The 20,766-nt window shown below is 35.2% G+C and overlaps 2 protein-coding genes across 2 annotated transcripts; one reads left to right on the forward strand and one right to left on the reverse strand.

The window, feature by feature from the left end:
• Window positions 1–1,604: 1,604 nt before the first annotated feature.
• On the forward strand, window positions 1,605–7,724 carry LOC18440898 (Glucose-methanol-choline (GMC) oxidoreductase family protein). The gene is made up of 4 exons (XM_020671366.2): window positions 1,605–1,869; window positions 3,198–3,887; window positions 6,483–7,344; window positions 7,444–7,724. Exons 1-4 carry the CDS (start codon window positions 1,803–1,805, stop codon window positions 7,508–7,510), a joined length of 1,686 nt encoding a protein of 561 aa, XP_020527025.1. The 5' UTR covers window positions 1,605–1,802; the 3' UTR covers window positions 7,511–7,724.
• A 2,746-nt stretch (window positions 7,725–10,470) lies between these two features.
• LOC18440897 (UDP-glucuronate:xylan alpha-glucuronosyltransferase 2) lies at window positions 10,471–13,270 on the reverse strand. The gene is made up of 2 exons (XM_011627561.3): window positions 12,726–13,270; window positions 10,471–12,418 (listed from the first exon to the last, which is right to left on the reverse strand). Exons 1-2 carry the CDS (start codon window positions 12,809–12,811, stop codon window positions 10,969–10,971), a joined length of 1,536 nt encoding a protein of 511 aa, XP_011625863.2. The 5' UTR covers window positions 12,812–13,270; the 3' UTR covers window positions 10,471–10,968.
• Between the last annotated feature and the right edge of the window lie 7,496 nt (window positions 13,271–20,766).

The raw sequence follows: 20,766 nt of genomic DNA on the forward strand, positions 1-20,766 counted from the left end.
CCACTCTGTTACTTGACTGAGTAGCTTGGGAAGTTTAAGGTTCACTTTTCACAAGTGAATCCGAAAAAATGATACTGTGATGCTTGAATTTCCTACATCTTGCTAGCTTCTTTATTTTTAACTGTTTGATGCACAATCTGATGGTTTAAAGGTTGCTAGCAAAATGTAGGAAACCAAAGCAACAACATGATCTTTGAAGTGGGGAAGCAGGTGAGCTTCAATCCTCCAACGGCAAATTCACAAGTGAAAGTTGGTTATAGTTTGGTCCTCCTAAAATGTTTTGTTTTCTCTGGCAATATACTTCGGAAACTACGACTCCCAAAGTTGAAATTTCTCCGAAACAAACTTGCCCATGTAGTATTTAAATCATTGTTAGGTGAGATTTTGTAAAAGATGAAAACCTTATAATATTGGAATGAGGCGCAGCTCGACATAATGCCGAAATATGAAGGCTTGTGGTGGCATGGAAATTTTTTATCACCCCTAAAATGAAATTTAACAACCTGAATATGTTGATATTGAGCAGATTTATTAACAATTAAATTTTTACAGATAGATGGTTCAGATGATCCATTACAAGATGCATTATTTTCGTAACTTGAAATTTTTTTCTATATCAATACATCTAGATGCTGAGGTGATTAATTTTAGAATTTTTAAGTATCAAAACCTTTTCCGATGGATTTTTTAGGTGTGCATCTTATATAAACATTTCCTCTTTTGAATTTATAACTCTTATTGGATATTAACCAAAAATAAATTAAGTATGACTTTTCTAAATATTTTAAGCCCTAATATTGATTATAATTTATATTGTTATGAAATTAAATTATATTTTTAAACGTTTTTTTATCTGGATTTTTATTTTTAAATATATTCTTTTTTATTTTTCTCTTTTCATTTTTTTGGTTCTGTCCTTCGTAGGGGTAATAAAGAGAAGGGTGCGGTTTGTATAGAGCCTCGGCTCTAAACAATCAAATTAGAACCTACCTTCAAATGGTATCTAGAAATGTGGTTTCTTTACTAGAAATCTTTGTGATAACTTTCAAATATATTTTCATCTTTATTTATAAAATTTAAAGCTTCAAAAATAGTGTAGACCGATATATCTATGAAAACTTGAAAATAGACGGTCAAAAAATACGTTACAAAATACATTACTTTTCAAAACTTGAAATCTATTTTTTTTCATGTTCATCCATCTTGAAGTCGAGATGATCAATTTGAAGATATTTAAGTATCAAAACAACCTCTTCTTAGTGAAATTTTTGTGGTAGGCTCGAATTTGCTTGATTAAAGCCTGGGCGTTATATAAACTTTTCCCTAAAAAGAAAGGAATTGAACGGAGAGAAAAAGAAGGCGGAGTCCTGTTAGGCGGGAAACAAGAGAGAGACCAAAGGTGGTGTAGTTTTCATATTCTAGAGTGAGAAAGAGAGCAAATTCTGATTGTTTTTACAGAGATAGCGAGAGAAACTTTTTTTTGGTTAAATATGGAGTGTAGTATAGTTTTCATTTTCTAGAGAGAGAGAGAAATTGTTTTGTAATAGAGAGAGAAGCGGTTTGGGCGTCCCTCTTATCAAGAATTCAAGATTCAAGAGGGAAGAGAGAGCCAGAATTCTTGCGTCTCTCCCCAATTCAAACCCTTGAAACCCTCGGAAAGAGAAGCCTCTCGCTGCTGCTTACAATTCATACCCTTCTCTGCAACCTACAAGAAGCAAGCATTTCTCTCTTTCTCTCTCTAAAACACGCATTTGTAGTTACTTGAGGAGTAATACAGGTTCGCACTCAATCACGCTTGTACCATGATGTACCTCATTCTCCTCCTCTTCTGCCTCCTCAAACCTCCCCTCCTCATTGAAGCCTCACCAGGTCAGCTCTCTCTCTCTCTCTCTCTCTCTCTCTCTTCAATGTCATTTTAATTCATCTTCACCGGCTTCTCTCTCTTCAATTACAGTGATTATCTTTACCTCTCTCTCTCTCTCATCAATTACAGTCATTGTAGCTCATCTCCACCTTCCTCTTTATCTCCCTCTAGTAAGAGATTAGACAATTTGACTCCCCGTCTCCATGCAGTAATTTACAGGCAGATTGATCGATCTTTAGTCCTCTCTCTCTCTCTCTCTCTAACGTTCACAGGAATTTCAATCTTGCTCCGTGTATTAATTACAGGCATTTAAGCTATCTTTACTTCCTTTCTTTGCTGTACATTTACAGGCATTGTAACCTGCCTCTCTCTCTCTCTCTCTCTCTCTCTCTCTCTCTCTCTCTCTCTCTCTCTTTACAGGCATTGTAACCTGCCTCTCTCTCTCTCTCTTTACAGGCATTGTAACCTGCCTCTCTCTCTCTCTCTCTCTTTACAGGCATTGTAACCTGCCCCTCTCTGTCTCTCTCTCTCTCAATTTGCAAGAAGTTTGTTTAACCGATCTTCACCGCCTTTTCTTCTACCTAACCCCTCTCCATATATATTTTCAAATTTTTTTACCAATGTTATTCCCTTTTGTTCTCTTTATAAGCATTTTAAACTCTCTCTAGCTCTCTCTAGCAGGTAATTTCACGATCTTTACTGCCCCCTATTTTCAATCTCTCTCTCTCTCTCTCTCTCTAACAGTCATTTTCATGATCTTTATTCCTCTCTGTTTTTAATCTCTCTCTAACAGGCATTTTCACTATCTTTACTCCTCTGTTTTTAATCTCTCTCTCAAAGGCATTTTCTCGATCTTTACTCTGCTTTTAATCTCTCTCTCTAACGGGCATTTTCACGATCTTTACTCTCTGTTTTCATTCTCTCTCTTTAGCAGGCATTTTCACGATCTTTAGTCTCTGTTTTCATTCTCTCTCTCTCTCTCTAGCAGGCATTTTCACGACCATTTCTCTTCTGTTTCTTGAGCTAAAAGGCATCCAACCGATCTTTGCTCCTCTCTCCCTCTCTCTCTAGATTCTGCCTTCTCCCTAGACTTGCAGGCATTCCATTCGATCTTCTCTTTTTTGACAAGAATCATTCGATCTTCTTTCTCTCGCTTCATTGCCAGTACAGCTGAGTTCTTTGCTCCTCTCTCTGCCCCCCTCCGCATTCGCTTTTTGCAACTAGAGAACCTCTCTCTCCATATGCATTCTAGTAACTTCCTTACTCCTAAATTCTAACATCTCTCTCTCTCTCTCTGTCTCAACTTCTAACTTCTAACCTCTCTCTCTTTCAGGTAAAGGTGGCGGAAGAACTAAACCCCTGTACGTCCAACTAGCCCTCAACGCCACCGAATTCCCGGCCGAAGATGAGTACGACTACATCGTTGTCGGTGGAGGCACCGCCGGCTGCCCCCTCGCCGCCACCCTCTCCGCCAATCCCAACTCTTTGCGCGTCCTCCTCTTGGAGCGAGGGTCCGACCCCCTCTCCTACCCAGCTCTCTCCTCACCTCGTGGCTTCTTCTCCACCCTCAATGAGGACAACTCGCCCGACTCGCCCGCCCAGCGCTTCGAGTCAGAGGACGGCGTCCCGAACGCACGGGGACGAGTTCTGGGCGGGAGCAGCGCCATCAACGCTGGTTTCTACACACGGGCCGAACCGGACTTCTTCGCTCCCGGGAAGCCCGGTTACTGGGACATGGGACTCGTGAACCGGTCGTACCAGTGGGTGGAGCGGGCGGTCTTGTTCCAGCCGAGGCTGACGACGTGGCAGGCGGACTTCAGGGACGCATTGCTGGAGGCCAATGTTACGCCGTTCAATGGGTTTAGATTGGACCACGTGGAGGGCACGAAGATCGGAGGGTCCACGTTCGACGGGACGCGGAGGAGGCATAGTGCGGCGGACCTGTTGAATTACGCCAGGCCGGAGAATATTCACGTTGCGCTGCACGCCACTGTGGAGAAGGTGCTCTTCACCTCTGTTCAGGGTAACACTTTACACTCTCTCTCTCCCTCTGATTGGTGCGTTTTTTTTTAAAAAAAAAAAAACTTATGTGGTGGCCCACCAGTACCTTCTGGTCATGTAGAGTAGGCTTCGTCATTGACACTCTCCGATTCTGTGGTTTTAAAATGTTTTAATTTTTGAGTGAATTACATACGGGCGAAAAAACAGAAAATAAATTAGTCAGGTTAAAATTACGCGGAAAGTCGGTCATGAGGTTTTTTAATTTTTCAAAATTTTCTTACAGTACGAAGATACCATATGGGACTACATTTTAATTTGTTTTTGAGCTTGTTTTATATTAGGGTTGTGCCTTAACGTTTGGGGCAGTGCCCCGTCGATCGGATGTTAGCATCATCGGCCTACTACTGTTTATGTGGTGCGTGCCATCCTGGGACTGCAAAGACCCACTTTGTTAAGCATTCAAAGCGGGTCTGAGCTGCCCATTCTCATACCATCTTCTCTAATGCTCTTTTAGGCAGACCAAAGTTGCCATCTACAAACCGCATTAAGCGCATTTATTTGTTAAGAAATAAGGCGGTTTGAAGATACCAACCTCATCCTACTTTTTAGACTGGGCAATACCTTACTAATAAAACAATAAAAGATAAATAAAATTAAACTGTTCCGAGGATGGCATCATCAGACCAGAGATAATTTTAGAAAAAAATAAAAATAACACGGGTTAACCAATCTTTCGAGAAATTTTCACCAAAAGTTGGCCCTTTTCGTATTTTATTCTCTTGTTTTTGTGTGCATAAATTACTCGTGTTCCTTGATTAGTTTTTTGCCCCTTTTTTTTTTTTGTTATTCTTCCTGTACGTTTGGATGAGGTCAAAAACGCGGATAATGGCTTGAGATTTTTCTTTTCAGCCTCTATATACAATTATTTCTGTTATTGTTTTGAGCATTTTGACTTTTGAAAGCATATATTTTGTAAAAAAAAAAATCCGAACCACTTTTATTCATACTTTTTGTACAGAATAAAAGCAGTCCAAAATTATTTATAAAAAGCACAAAAAAACCAATTCAAAGCTATTTACTTTGGAAAAGTTTATAGAGAGATTATTTATTTTTGTACAAAGAGGTCAAAATCACTTTTATTCCTTAAATTTCAAATTGGGTGGTTATAGAAGTCGCATTGAATAGATTCAAAGTTCAAATGGCTCAAAGTAGTCCAAAACTACTAGTTTGATTTCAAGTAAAAAATAATAATAGCTCCAAATTACTTTGCTTCTTATAGTTGTTAGTTTTGGACCATTGTCATTTCTTGCAGCATATGTGCCACAACTATTATATCTAATTTGGGAGTATATTAGAAAACAAAAAAACAAAAATAGACATGATAGCGAGAGACATATTAATGGGTGGGGTTTGTATAAAGTGATTGCGTTATATATAAAAAGTAAGTTTGTAATGTTCTAAACTAAGAAAAGGGACTTGGTTATGGTGGTACTACCCCACACCCTAGTCACCATGTTGTGGTTTTTATTCTCATCACTAACGCTAACTCTCTACTACTTTTAAAAAAAAATTAACTCCTAATCTATTTGAAAAAACGGGTTAACTTCTAATCTACTTGAAAAAACGGGTTAACTCCTAATCTACTTGAAAAAACACATAGGGGCTTGTTTTCCCATCTATACCATCCACCGCTTATTTTAGTTAGGGTGTAGATTTAATACATTTTCTAAGATAATATAAAAAAGTGGCGTATTTTTTCACATAGTATCAAGATAATATAAAAAAGTGGTGTATTTTTTCACAATATCAAATCTACACTGTCCAAATAAAATGAATGGTGTAGATTATTGGCTTTATATCTACAAGTAAGGTTGCAACCTGCATATCAAAGTTTTTTTTTTTCTTTTTTAATTATGCAAAAAACATATGCTTTGCCTTGGAAATTCAAAAAAATTTCTAAGTGGTTTAATTGCAAAATGGGGTAACAATTTGCCCTTTGCCAGAGTATTTTAAAAAAATTAAAAATTGAAAAATAATCATGAAAGTACAATGTCAACAGAGTGAGTTTATTTTTAGGAAAATTGTTTCATATGGGTTGGACCGCATTTCTACAATATGCAGCCCCAAGTTATAAAGCATCCCTCTTAAAGATAGATGCAAATAGGCAGTCCATCTAAAAACAATTGAAAATAACAGTTTAAACGTTTTTTAATAAAATTATTATTTTTCATTTTTAAAATTTATTTATTTTGTCATATTCATGATTTTTTTTTAGTAAGATTTTTTCATGTTCATGATCACCATGTTGGAGATTACATGTCCTTCCATATAAAAAATAGATATTTAAGAGGTGTCTCATTTTTACCTGAACTCATAGAAACCGTGTAAAATTAAATCCAAAAATCCATATTAAAAATAGCTTTTTAAGAGGTGTCTCATTTATACATCAACTCATAGAAACCGTGTCTGCTAATTACAAAGACATTAGTTGAAATTTTCCTAAAAAATATATCTTGGTGGAAAGCACATGAAAATATCCAATAGAAATACCTTCCCCTCCTCAAAAGAATTCCTTGCACTTATTAGAAGGAAATTCTCATTTGTGCGTCCGTCACAGGCACTGGTGTGCCTCGACCCACTGCCATTGGCGTGGTGTATGCGGATCTCCAAGGGCGGCCCCACCACGCCATGCTCCTGCCGCGGGGCGAGGTCATCCTTTCAGCCGGTGCCATCGGCAGCCCCCAACTGTTGATGTTGAGCGGCATTGGTTCAAACCGCAGCCTCATCAGATGGGGCATCCCGGTCGCCCACCACCTACCCGCTGTCGGCAACACCATGCGCGACAACCCCCGGAATGCTCTCTCCTTCGTCTCTCCTGTCCGCCTCCCACTCTCCCTCATCCAGGTTGTTGCCATCACCCCCAATGTCTTTCTAGAAGCTGCCTCCAACCTCCTCCCATTCAGTCCCCGCTCTCGTTCCTTATTTCTTTCTCCTCGGTATTCCTCTATCCCACTCAACATTGCTTCCCTTATGGCAAAAATTCCTGGCCCCCTGTCGAGCGGTTCCTTACGCCTGGCCTCCTCAAATGTCCGCGACAATCCATTGGTGAGGTTCAATTATTTTGACGAGGGGTTGGATTTGCAAAGGTGCATGGAAGGGGTGAGGTTGGTGGCCAGGGTTCTTGGGACGAGTGCAATGGACCAGTTCAAGTTCCCAGGGCGGCATTTTGGGGAGAGAGAGTTCTGGTACTTGGATGATGTGCGGTTGCCGGCCAATTTGAGCAACGACGATGCAGTGGCTGAGTTCTGCCACAGAACGGTGTCGACGATATGGCATTACCACGGGGGCTGCGTTATGGGGGAGGTGGTGGACACTCAGTATCGGGTCTTTGGGGTGCAGGCCCTCAGGGTCGTCGATGGCTCCACCTTCTCGCATTCGCCCGGGACCAATCCTCAGGCCACGGTCATGATGCTTGGCCGGTAAAGAAGAGCTCCCCACTTTCTCTGTGTTGTAAGTGATGCTTTTGGTGGTTCTCTCTCTCTAAACTGAGCCTTTTGGTGGTTGTATTTCCTGATTAGGTACGTGGGAGTGAAGATGTTGGAGGAGCGAAGGGCCAGTGACAGAGACACAAAGATCAGAGCGTGAGCGATGAGTTTTTAGCGAGAGAGTTGACGGCGTTTGAGGTGGTTGGACTTATATGAGGAATCTGGTAATGAAAAGAAAATGCCATTTTCAGCGTCTTTTTTTTATTTCTTTGCTTTTTCTTTTTTTCCGCAATAGATAGGTGCCATTGTATTAGCTTACTATTATAGTGACACATTCTTTGATAGAATAATAAAGATATCACACTTTTTTCTTCTTTTTTTTTAAGAGAATAAAGAGGAAAGAGAGTAGAGAGAGAGAAGCCAAAGAAACTGTTTCTGGTTTCATATTTCGGGAGTATGAAGCACTTTTTGTTTCTAAGCTAAGCTACAATTTGGGCGCATATGAAAATCTTTTCCCCCCATTTGATCTGGTTGTTTGATTTTTGACATTTGAATCAATTCTGAATTATAAATAGTCTCTTAATGCTTTTCCATTATAATTAGAGTTTTAATTTGAGTTTCTCTTTTGAACTGCATCAAGTTGTAAAAAAATTCAAATTAGCTCTCCTTTATTGCCACCATTAGAGCGCTGACGCCACCGCCACCGCATCGTGACTACTTCCGTGCCACCACCCGACTGCCAACATCACTGCTACGAATCAGACCATTACCAACACAACCACTACCATCACACTGCAATTTATCAGATTAGAGTTTAGATTGAACCAATCGGACACCTCTTGAGGACAACTAGACAGCATAACTTTTTTATAAGATGCACTATTTTTTAAATATTTGGAGGTGGAGACAATCAATTAGAAGGTTTCACTTCATAAAACTTTTTTCGATATGATCTTTGACGTGCACCGTACTTCTATAATGTAAGATTGCAACTTTATACGAACTTTTTCTTTAAAAAAGCATTTCTCCTTAGTGGTAAACGCCGTACAGTACGCTCTATGCACGTTAAAACTATGTATGAGAAGCTACAATCTAAGTAATAGAATAATGCATCGACATAGTTATGGAATGGTGCATTTCCTTTATCAATTTTAATGTTTTGTACATGTTACCTCATCTGGTGCCCCATCTCCATAAGATTATAGGCACACACTTTCGATGACTTGGTTGAACATTAGAAATAAAGAGCGTTTATTTGTAGGAGCCTTTTTTCAGGTAGTTTACAGGTGGGAATAGAACTTGGGACGCAGTGTATTGTTTGACGTCAACGGCTAACTACTCAAGCCCAAGCCCGATTTCCATATGTACAACTTTTAGGGGCAATTATGAAAAGATGGAGTTTCTATATGGCCATGCTTTATGAAAATAAAATAAAGACTTATCTCAAATCTTTATTTGGAAATCACTTTGGGCATAAAAGATCTTTATAATGGCTTTAAAATTAATTTCCACCATTGATAATAACATTTAAAACTCAAAAAATAATACAGATCTTGCAGATATGTTAACACTTATTTTTAGAGAGAAATGGGAGGTATAGATGATTTGTTGCAATATTACTATCCTAATTTTTTTTTTCACTCTTCAAGTTGAGATGATCAAATTAAAGGTTTTTCAACACTTGAATGGCAATTTTTGATGAGCACTGAAGTGAAGCTTTACTTATTTTGATAGAACTGAAGCCCTATCGAACCATTTTCCATTATGAAAATAGCCCCCTAGAATGTCCTGGGAATAATTTGGGTTCATTCTTAGAGACATGCCCAAAAACAATGCATAGCGCACTACCCGATTCATTCTTAGAGACATGCCCAAAAACAATGCATAGCGCACTACCCATTTTGGTACAACGGGGCAGCATTAGAGGGCCGAAAGTTTATAGGGAAATTATCAGAAAAATACTTTAATTGGAAAAAAATTCTCAACTTTTATAAAGCTCGTCCACATCTTTTTTCGTCAATTTTAAATTTTTTTTTTTTACTAATAGCTTTCACGGTAATCATATTAACCGTAATGACTACTGTATTACATTACTTAAAGTACCGTAATGATAGAGTCTTCACGGTAATACAACTACCGTAAATGCTATTTTGATAAAAAAAAAAAAACCAAAATTGAGAAAAAAGGGTGAGGACGAAGTTTATGAAAATTGAATACTTGTTTTTCAATTAGACAAAAATTAAAGTATATTTCTAATAATTTCCGAAGTTTATATTCTCTAAGAGAGAAAAGTGAAAATAATATTCAAAGAGTTAAAATACCTTACAAACTAACTAGGGGTCAAAATATCTCAATTAACACTGGTTTACTTAATAATTTTCAATCACTCCGTATGCTTCTTTAAAAAATATCTTTAAAATACTCGAATGAACCCTGTTATTGGTTCGGAAACCTTAAACAAGCAAGGGAATTAAGGAATTTGACCTACTTGGGAGGCACTGACCAAATGACCCTACTTATTTAGGATGGGTCCATTTAATGGAATGCATTCAAGGTTCCCAATAGAAGACCAATTTTAATATTTTAAGATAATTTTTAGAGAGGTACCTTCGCAAAATGAAAATATAGAAAATAAATACTCTATATGTTAATGGAAAATTTTGATCCCTGTTAATTTTGTAAATAGTTTTGACCATATAAATGCTATTTTCCCACTAAAAAGCATGAACACTTTTGGATAGGCTCAAGGCTAGTGGTGGCAGGGTGTCAACATGACATTTTAAATACTATTCAAGTAGTGAATTTTTGTCCAGTTGAACTATACGAAAAAAATGGATTATATATTGGGAGACAATTTATCTTTGTTACACAGTTAAAATTACTTCTCGTACTTAGATGTAAAATTGGATGACATAGGTATATCATAAAGTTTGAAAATTTTACGTTTGAACTTTGAGTCTAGTCGATAATATTTTTACAACCACTTGAGTTGAAATCTTACATATAAAAGTGATTGTCACTTTGGAAGAAAAAAAAAAACCCTAACCACTATAAAATAAAAAATAAAGAAATTAATAATAATAAAACAATGTCATTTCAAAGTTCAAATCCAAGGGAAAATTTGTTCCAAGTAAAAGCAAAAATAGATATCAAGAATATATAAGCCAGTCAGTGACATAATACAGGTAACATACACATGGTATAGCGTTCCTATGGACCGATCTGATAAAGGCCATTATGCCCAAGGTTCAATCTTCTCCGTGTGCCCTCTCTATCGAACTTTATACGCCACATAGATGATCAGGCACTTACAAATTAAATTCACCACAAACACGGAGGACAACTCTTGTCCCTTCTTCAAATTCAAGGCCGTTTCTCTCTCTCTCTCTCTCTCTCTCTCTCTCTCTCTCTCTCTCTCTCTCTCTCTAGAAATTCAAGGCTGCTCTCTCCTCCTCCCTTGTAGGAAGTCATATTCTCTCTCTCCCTTCTTGAAATTCAAGGCCATTCTCTCTCTCTTCTTGAAATTCAAGGCCATTCTCTCTCTCTCTCTCTCTCTCGCTCTCTCTCTCTCTCTCGTCTTGCCTTCAAGAGTGGTTACCAGTTACCTCTCACTAATATCTATAAGTGCAACCTGGAGTCTGTAATATTGATTTTCCAATGCCCATCATCATTGAAAGCCAAGGTCATGGCTCTCACCCTTTCTCTCTCTAGCCTTTCCTTATCTTTGGAGGAAAGCAAGCAATGCTTTTGAAGAGAGGGAACCATGGAATCATGCACTTTCCACCATGTCCCATGAAACCCATCATCTGCAAAACCTCTCTGCTCAATAACATTCCAGTTGCAGTCATAGTCTCTATAGCACTTCCATGGCTTCACCCCTAAGTAATGGATTCCATACAAATCAAGCCCCTTTTTTGAACCAGAAAGCTTCAAAAAGTTGAGCTTTTGAGGGATTCTATGCCACCATGTAAATATCTCATTGATAAAACCTTGGTCCCCTCCATTATATGAATGTACTCTCTCTTTCTCTCTCATCAAAACCCTAAACATGCACTGTGATGGCTCTATCACCATTAGACCAGAGTTGAAGATTGTTCTACTGTTACTTATAGCTGACATCTCAGGGAGCTTAAAAAGGAAATCGATATTCTTGAGGACCACCAAGTCCGAATCCAAAAACACCAACTTCTCATATTGGGTTAGTTGCCATAGCCTCAGCTTGGTGTAATTCCACTCATTATAAGACCCACTGTTCGCTTTAGGGTTTCTGATTCTTTCTCTCTCTAAAACGAGCCACCCAGCTTCTGTTAATCCTTTCCTTGAGCTCCCTGATATGGTTTTATCAACTACAACTACCATGTCTTTAATGGAACCAGTGGCTCTTATGCTCTGAGCTAAAGTTATGGCTCCACATACGTAGTCCTCAGAGGAGTGCAAAACAGTTGCATACGCCTCCCTCTTTCTGGTATATCCCCTTTCTCTCTCTAAACTTGCAACCATTCCAGTTTCTCTCTCTAGCTTTAGAGCTAACTCACAAGACCCTACTGGTAAATTCGACACTCTCTCTGCTAATTTCTTGACATCAACTCTATATAACCATCTTTCTCTGTCTTGTTCCACTAGTTCATTGCACCTAAAGATCTCTAACATGGGCCTGCACTCAGTCAATAAGAGAACAGAGACTTTCCGGCCATTTTTCCGGCCTCTCATCAACAAATTAGCAGTGATAAGATGGATTTGAAGCCTGAAAACATCTCTTGCCCAGTTTTTTTCGCCATTTTTGCATGGAATTTTAGCAACCACCAAGTCATAATGCCGAGTTTCTCTCTCTAGAAGTGTGGAGTTGAGTGCAGGTGGTGCAATTTGAGGACACTTGGGTTTCCTGTTTTCTTCTTCTTCATCGATCCATTCTGGGAAAATCTCCGTCCATGAAATTTTTTTGGTGGCGTTTTCGATATTTATCGCCGTGATTTCGCCGAAATTTTCCCATTGTCGGTGATATTTTTCAGGGATATTTATCAATGCAATCCTCGTTCTTCTCTTGTTTTCTCTCTGTACATACGTCCACCTGCATCGTAAGATAGATGCTTCATTGTTTTGCGAAATGTTGGCTTGAAGATTTTATAAAGGAAATCCCCGAAATTTAAAATATGAGTGAAAACAAGTTAAAAAATGTCCTGAAATGCACGAAATAAAATTCGTATTTTATTTTTTTCTTTCTGAAATTCAGTGGAAATTTACCCCATTTTCCTTTATTTCAGAAGTTGGGACGAATTTCTAACAAAATTTCGAGTGTTGGGCGAAATTTCGGCTGTTCCAAAGTCGAAAAAGACAACGAAATTTCATCGAAATATGATTCAAGTGAGGACGCTTACCTTGGTTGATGAGCAACGTTCTCTTGGGATCTGAAGATGTTGTTGAGAGCGAGAAGAGAGAGAAAGAGAAGACATAAGGGGTTCATTGCCTCCAAAGCTTAATGGGTTCTAAAGGGCTTGCAGGAATTCAATTCTAGAGAGAAAACAAGGATTGGGTTGGGTTTAGAGTCTTTTTATAGAGTGTCTGCAAAAACTCAAGTTTAGAGAGAGAAACAACAAGGGTTTGGTGACTTTTTTAGAGAGAGAAACAGCAAGGTTTGGGTCTAGAGTTTGAGTTTTGAGAGGTGAAGGAACTGCAGATGTGGTTGAGAGCGAGAAGAGAGAGAAAGAGAAGACAAGGGGTTCATTGCCTCCAAAGCTTAATGACTTCTAAAGGGCTTGCAGGAATTCAATTCTAGAGAGAGAAACAAGGATTGGGTTTAGAGTCATTTTGTAGAGGGTCTGCAAAAACTCAAGTTTAGAGAGAGAAACAACAAGGGTTTGGTGTCTTTTTTAGAGAGAGAGAAACAGCAAGGTTTGGGTCTAGAGTTTGAGTTTTGAGAGGTGAAATTAGTGGGGATTGAGTAGGGGTTATGATGGAAGTGTAATATGATTAGCAGCACTTTGGAAGGTTCATGCCCGTTATATGATTGCGTTACGCGCATGGGTCGGCAGCAGGCCACAACCCACTTTCTCTCTCTACGACTCTCTTATTGTAGTCATTATTGTGCTCCTGGGGCTACTATTTGAAAATCAAGATCATTCTCAATGTCGTGGGAATATGATTCGGTCTTCAAATGATGTTAGTGGTGAGCATGCTTGGAGTGTTTCTTTGTTGAGTATCATAATCTCTTTCTCAAATTGGCTCTCCCTCTTCCCTTTTATTGAGTATAATAATCTCTCCAGTGTAGGAAAAATTGAACCGGGCCGCTGCCGAGGGCTGGGTAACATGTCCGAGTTGGTCAAGTAAACTTTTTTTAAAAAAATATGTTCAAAAATCCAGAAAAAACCAAAAATTATGAAAATATTTATTTTTTATTTATATTTTATTATTACCTCTGATTATTTTGAAAAAATAGAATTAATGAATAATAAAATAAATTAAGAGAAAAAAAAAAGCGGTAGCCCACTAAAACCACTAGTAGGCTTGATAGTTGAAATTTGAGATAAGTTAAGCCCTCATATAAGGATAAAGTGTGATCATGTGTGAGGTAGATGCCTCGAAGTATGTGATGTTCACACTTTGATTTTATGTGACGTGAAAAATAAATAAATAGTATAACTATTACAAAATATATATAAAAGTTAAATATGGCCCATGACCAAACTATTTTAGTGTAAAATATAAAAAAATTTTGAGTAAGCCAGAGGGACGGAAGGCGAGGAAGTTAGAGAGAGAGAGGCCCCTGCCCTCTCTCTATGTCGTTCTCTTTTGATCTGTCTTTCCAACTTTTTCTTCTCTCTAGAGAGAGAGAGAGAGGGACAGAGAAGGCCAAGCCCCCATTGACCTTAAGAGAGAGAGGGAGAGACAGAATGGGAGAGAGAGAGTGAGACGTTTAAAAAAAATAAAAAAAATAAAATCAGGTGGGTATCGGCCGGTTTTCGATAAATTAGCCGGTTTTTACAAAATTTGCCCTGCTTGGTTCTAAACCGGCTAATTCGATATAAAAACCGGCCAACTATAGGCTGGTCCTTGGGGGGTGCCCCTCTCTCCCCAAGTGGCACCCCCAGAACTTGGAAAACCAAACTCGATCAGTTCTCGATTTTGGTTAACTCGACCAATTCTGAATTGACTAATTTTTCCTATACTGAATCTCTCATTGCTATAATGTCTCTCAAATTGGTTGATCCTTCCTTGTTCAGTATCATTCTCACTTAAATTGGGTAGCTGATCTCCCCTTGTTGAGTATCATTCTCACTTTTTTACCTCTCTTATTGGTGACCGTAGACTTCAAGAACCAATAAAGCTTTTACCTCAAAAGGAAATGCATATAATAACTCTATTTATTTATTTTTTATACAAAATCACATTTATTATTAATCATTGAATGTGAAATCGATTAGATGAATATGTGTTATTGTAGAAAAACAAAGTACGAACTAAAATTTCTCTAATGTTGTGACAATATAATTTATAGGATTTGACCTCAATGTGCTAAAATCCCCTTAGTGTCCTTCGAAGAGGCAAATGGAAATCAAGCAAGTCGGTGGGGTTGGATAGACGGCTTGGATTTAAAATACTAGTCGAATGAGTCATTTGGATGCCATTCAAACTTATGATCAACTTTTACCCTTCTGGTATGAGAGAGAGAGAGGAGAGAGGAGACCAAAAACAAAGACCAATGGCCCAAATCACTGCATTATATTAGAGAAGGCCATTGATTTCATGAACAATCATGAAAAAAAGAAAAAATTGAAAACATAATTTAAAATGTATTTTTTTAGCCCAATTAACATAGGCTGTTTATTTTGGTGAGATGCCTAGATCTAGGCTTTAGAAGGATTTTTTTCATTTTCAATTTTTTTGGATGGCTTTATTATCATTAGATGAACAATGTTAAAAAAGAAAAACATGATTTTAAGTTTATAAAAGCTAAGATCTTGAAATTCACAAAATAAATGGTCTAGATTCGTTTTTGGAAAGAACTCATTTTGACCATATCTAGAGTTCAAATTGAACTTTTTTTTAAAAGGAAATTGACTATTGAGATGAAGAGAGTATGTGAGCAAAATTTGGGATCATATAAATGCCACAAACATAATTTTCTAGAAGTGTCGTTGCATTATACTATCATACATCTGTTGCATTAGATCATTGTTCGAGAAGGCCAATGATTTCATGCAACCGTTATATAATAATATGATGTAACAACCTGAAAAAACCATCTTATATCCATTTGTTTTATCTAAATTTTAAAATATACACTATTTTCATTCTAATGAACAATCACACAAAATGAAAAAATTGAAAACACAAACTAGAATGTATTTTTTTAGCACAATTAACATAGACCGTTCATTTTGGTGAGATGCTTAGATCTAGGCCTTAGAAGGATTTTTTTCATTTCCAATTTTTTTGGATGGCTGTAATATCATTAGATGAACAATGTTAAAAAATAAAAAAATGATTTTGAGTTTATAAAAGCTAAGATCTTAAAATTAACAAAATGAATGATCTAGATCCGTCTTTGGAGGGGACTCATTTTGACCATATCTAAGGTTCAAATTGAACTTTTTTTTTAAATGAGATTGACTATTGAGATGAAGAGAGTATGCATGCAAAATTTGGGATTATATAACTGCCACAAAAATAATTTTCTAGAAGTGTCGTTGCATTATACTATCATACAACCGTTGCATTATATCATTGCTCGAGAAGGTCAATGATTTCATGCAACCGTTATACAGTAATATGATGTAACAACCTGAAAAAACCATCGTATAGCCAACGGTTTTATCTAAATTTTGAAATATACATTATTTTCATTCTAATAAACAATCACTAAAAAAGAAAAAATTGAAAACACAACCTAGAAAGCATTTTTTTAGCAGAATTAACATAGACCGTTCATTTTGGTGAGATTTAGATCTAAGCTTTAGAAGGATTTTTTTCATTTCCAATTTTCTTGGATGGCTTTATCATCATTAGATGAATAATGTTAAAGTAGAAAAAAAATGATTTTAAGTTTATAAAAGCTAAGATCTTGAAATTCACAAAATAAATGGTCTATATTCGTTTTTGGAGGGGACTCATTTTGACCATATCTAGGGTTCGAATTGAATTTTTTTTTAAAAGGAATTGATTATTGAGATGAAGAGAGTATGCATGCAAAATTTGAGATCATATAAATACCACATACATAGTTTTCTAGAAGTGTCGTTGCATTATACTATCATACAACCCTTGCATTGGATCATTGCTCATTAGGGAAAAGGGTGAATACTAAGTCCAAATCATGTAGACTCAAACCATTTAAATTGAACAAGGCCATATCCATTGTCTACAAATTAAACTTGTTTTAAATTTTTATTTAAAAATATATTTATTTGAAATTTATTTAAAAATACATTTATTTGAAATTTGAGGGTACAAGAATAAACCATCTTATAGCCGTTTGTTTTATCTAAATTTTGAAATATACACTATTTTCATTCTAATGAACAATCACGAAAAAAGAAAAAATTGAAAACACAACCTAGAAAGCATTTTTTTAGCCCAATTTACATAGACCGTTTATTTTGGTGAGATGCTTAGATCTAAGCTTTAGAAGGATTATTTTCATTTCCAATTTTTTTGGATGGCTTAATTATCATTAGATGAACAATGTTAAAACAGAAAAAAAATGATTTTAAGTTTATAAAAGCTAAGATCTTGAAATTCACAAAATAAATGGTCTAGACTCGTTTTTGGAGGGGACTCATTTTGACCATATCTAGGGTTCGAATTGAACTTTTTTTTTAAAAGAAATTGATTATTGAGATGAAGAGAGTATGTGTGTAAAATTTGAGATCATATAAATACCACATACATAGTTTTCTAGAAGTGTCGTTGCATTATACTGTCATACAACCCTAGCATTGGATCATTGCTCATTAGGGAAAAGGGTAAATACTAAGTCCAAATCATGTAGACTCAAACCATTTAAATTGAACAAGGCCATATCCATTGTCTACAAGTTAATCTTGTTTTAAATTTTTATTTAAAAGTATATTTATTTAAAAATATATTTATTTGAAATTTGAGGGTACAAGAAAATACCATCTTATAGTCGTTTGGTTTATCTAAATTTTGAAATATACACTATTTTCATTCTAATGAACATTCACGTAAAAAGAAAAAATTAAAAACCCAACCTAGAAAGCATTTTTTTAGCCTAATTAACATAAACCGTTCATTTTGGTGAGATGTTTAGATCTAAGCTTTAGAAGAATTTTTTTCATTTCCAATTTTTTTGGATGGCTTTATTATCATTAGATGAACAATGTTAAAACAGAAAAAAAATGATTTTAAGTTTATAAAAGCTAAGATCTTGAAATTCACAAAATAAATGGTCTAGATTAGTTTTTGGAAGGGACTCATTTTGACCATATCTAGGGTTCGAATTGAACTTTTTTTTTAAAATGAATTGATTATTGAGATGAAGAGAGTATCTGTGAAAAATTTGAGATCATATAAATACCACATACATAGTTTTCTAGAAGTGTCATTGCATTATACTATCATACAACCCTTGCATTGGATCATTGCTCATTAGGGAAAAGGGTAAATACTAAGTCCAAATCATGTAGACTCAAACCATTTAAATTGAACAAGGCCGTATCCATTGTCTACAAGTTAATATTGTTTTAAATTTTTATTTAAAAATATATTTATTTGAAATTTATTTAAAAATATATTTATTTGAAATTTGAGGGTACAAGAAAAAACCATCTTATAGAAGTTGGTTTTATCTAAATTTTGAAATATACACTATTTTCATTCTAATGAACAATCACGAAAAAAGAAAAAATTGAAAACACAACCTAGAAAGTATTTTTTTAGCCCAATTAACATAGACCGTTCATTTTGGTGCGATGCGTAGATCTAAGCTTTAGAAGGATTTTTTTCATTTCTAATTTTTTTGGATGGCTTTATTATCATTAGATGAACAATGTTAAAATAGAAAAAAAATGATTTTAAGTTTATAAAAGCTAAGATCTTGAAATTTACAAAATAAATGGTCTAGATTTGTTTTTGGAGGGGACTCATTTTGACCATATCTAAGGTTCGAATTGAAGTTTTTTTTTAAAAAAAATTGATTATTGAGATGAAGAGAGTATGTGTGTAAAATTTGAGATCATATAAATACCACAAACATAGTTTTCTAGAAGTGTCGTTGCATTATACTATCATACAACCCTTGCATTGGATCATTGCTCATTAGGGAAAAGGGTAAATACGAAGTCCAAATCATGTAGACTCAAACCATTTAAATTGAAAAAGGCCATTGTCTACAAGTTAATCTTGTTTTAAATTTTTATTTAAAAATATATTTATTTGAAATTTGAGGGTACAAGAAAATACCATCTTATAGTCGTTTGGTTTATCTAAATTTTGAAATATACACTATTTTCATTCTAATGAACATTCACGTAAAAAGAAAAAATTGAAAACACAACCTAGAAAGCATTTTTTTAGCCCAATTAACATAAACCGTTCATTTTGGTGAGATGCTTAGATCTAAGCTTTAGAAGGATTATTTTCATTTCCAATTTTTTTGGATGGCTTTATTATCATTTGATGAACAATGTTAAAACAGAAAAAAAATGATTTTAAGTTTATAAAAGCTAAGATCTTGAAATTCACAAAATAAATGGTCTAGATTAGTTTTTGGAAGGGACTCATTTTGACCATATCTAGGGTTCGAATTGAACTTTTTTTTTAAAATGAATTGATTATTGAGATGAAGAGAGTATCTGTGAAAAATTTGAGATCATATAAATACCACATACATAGTTTTCTAGAAGTGTCATTGCATTATACTATCATACAACCCTTGCATTGGATCATTGCTCATTAGGGAAAAGGGTAAATACTAAGTCCAAATCATGTAGACTCAAACCATTTAAATTGAACAAGGCCGTATCCATTGTCTACAAGTTAATATTGTTTTAAATTTTTATTTAAAAATATATTTATTTGAAATTTATTTAAAAATATATTTATTTGAAATTTGAGGGTACAAGAAAAAACCATCTTATCGAAGTTTGTTTTATCTAAATTTTGAAATATACACTATTTTCATTCTAATGAACAATCACGAAAAAAGAAAAAATTGAAAACACAACCTAGAAAGCATTTTTTTAGCCCAATTAACATGGACCGTTCATTTTGGTGAGATGCTTATATCTAAGCTTTAGAAGGATTTTTTTCGTTTCTAATTTTTTTGGATGGCTTTATTATCATCAGATGAACAATGTTAAAACAGAAAAAAAATGATTTTAAGTTTATAAAAGCTAAGATCTTGAATCTCATAAAATAAATGGTCTAGATTCGTTTTTGGAAGGGACTCATTTTGATCATATCTATGGTTCGAATTGAATTTTTTTAAAAAGAATTGATTATTGAGATGAAGAGAGTATATGTGCAAAATTTGAGATCATATAAATACCACAAACATAATTTTTTAGAAGTGTCGTTGCATTATACTATCATACAACCCTTGCGTTAGATCATTGCTCATTAGGGAAAAAGGTAAATACTAAGTTCAAATCATGTAGACTCAACCCATTTAAATTGAACAAGGCCATATCCATTGTCTACAAGTTAATCTTGTTTTAAATTTTTATTTAAAAATATATTTATTTGAAATTTGAGGGTACAAGAAAAAACCATCTTATAGTCGTTTGTTTTATCTAAAATTTGAAATATACACTATTTTCATTCTAATGAACAATCACGAAAAAAGAAAAAATTGAAAACACAACCTAGAAAGCATTTTTTTAGCCCAATTAATATAAACCGTTCATTTTGGTGAGATGCTTAGATCTAAGCTTTAGAAGGATTTTTTTCATTTCCAATTTTTTTGGATGGCTTTATTATCATTAGATGAACAATGTTAAAACAGAAAAAAAATAATTTTAAGTTTATAAAAGCTAAGATCTTGAAATTCACAAAATAAATGGTCTAGATTCGTTTTTGGAGGGGACTCATTTTGACCATATCTAGGGTTCGAATTGAACTTTTTTTAAAAAAAGAATTGATTATTGAGATGAAGAGAGTATATGTGCAAAATTTGAAATCATATAAATACCACAAACATAGTTTTCTAGAAGTGTCGTTGCATTATACTATCATACAACCCTTGCATTGGATGATTGCTCATTAGGGAAAAGGGTAAATACTAAGTCCAAATCATGTAGACTCAAACCATTTAAATTGAACAAGATCGTATCCATTGCCTACAAGTTAATCTTGTTTTAAATTTTTATTTAAAAATATATTTATTTGAAATTTATTTAAAAATATATTTATTTGAAATTTGAGGGTACAAGTACATTTTCACAAGTGCATCAAATAAAA

The sequence above is a fragment of the Amborella trichopoda genome, chromosome 1 (genome assembly GCF_054954075.1).
Source record: "Amborella trichopoda isolate Santa Cruz 75 chromosome 1, AtrichopodaSantaCruz75HAP2 v2.0, whole genome shotgun sequence".
Lineage (NCBI taxonomy): Eukaryota > Viridiplantae > Streptophyta > Magnoliopsida > Amborellales > Amborellaceae > Amborella > Amborella trichopoda.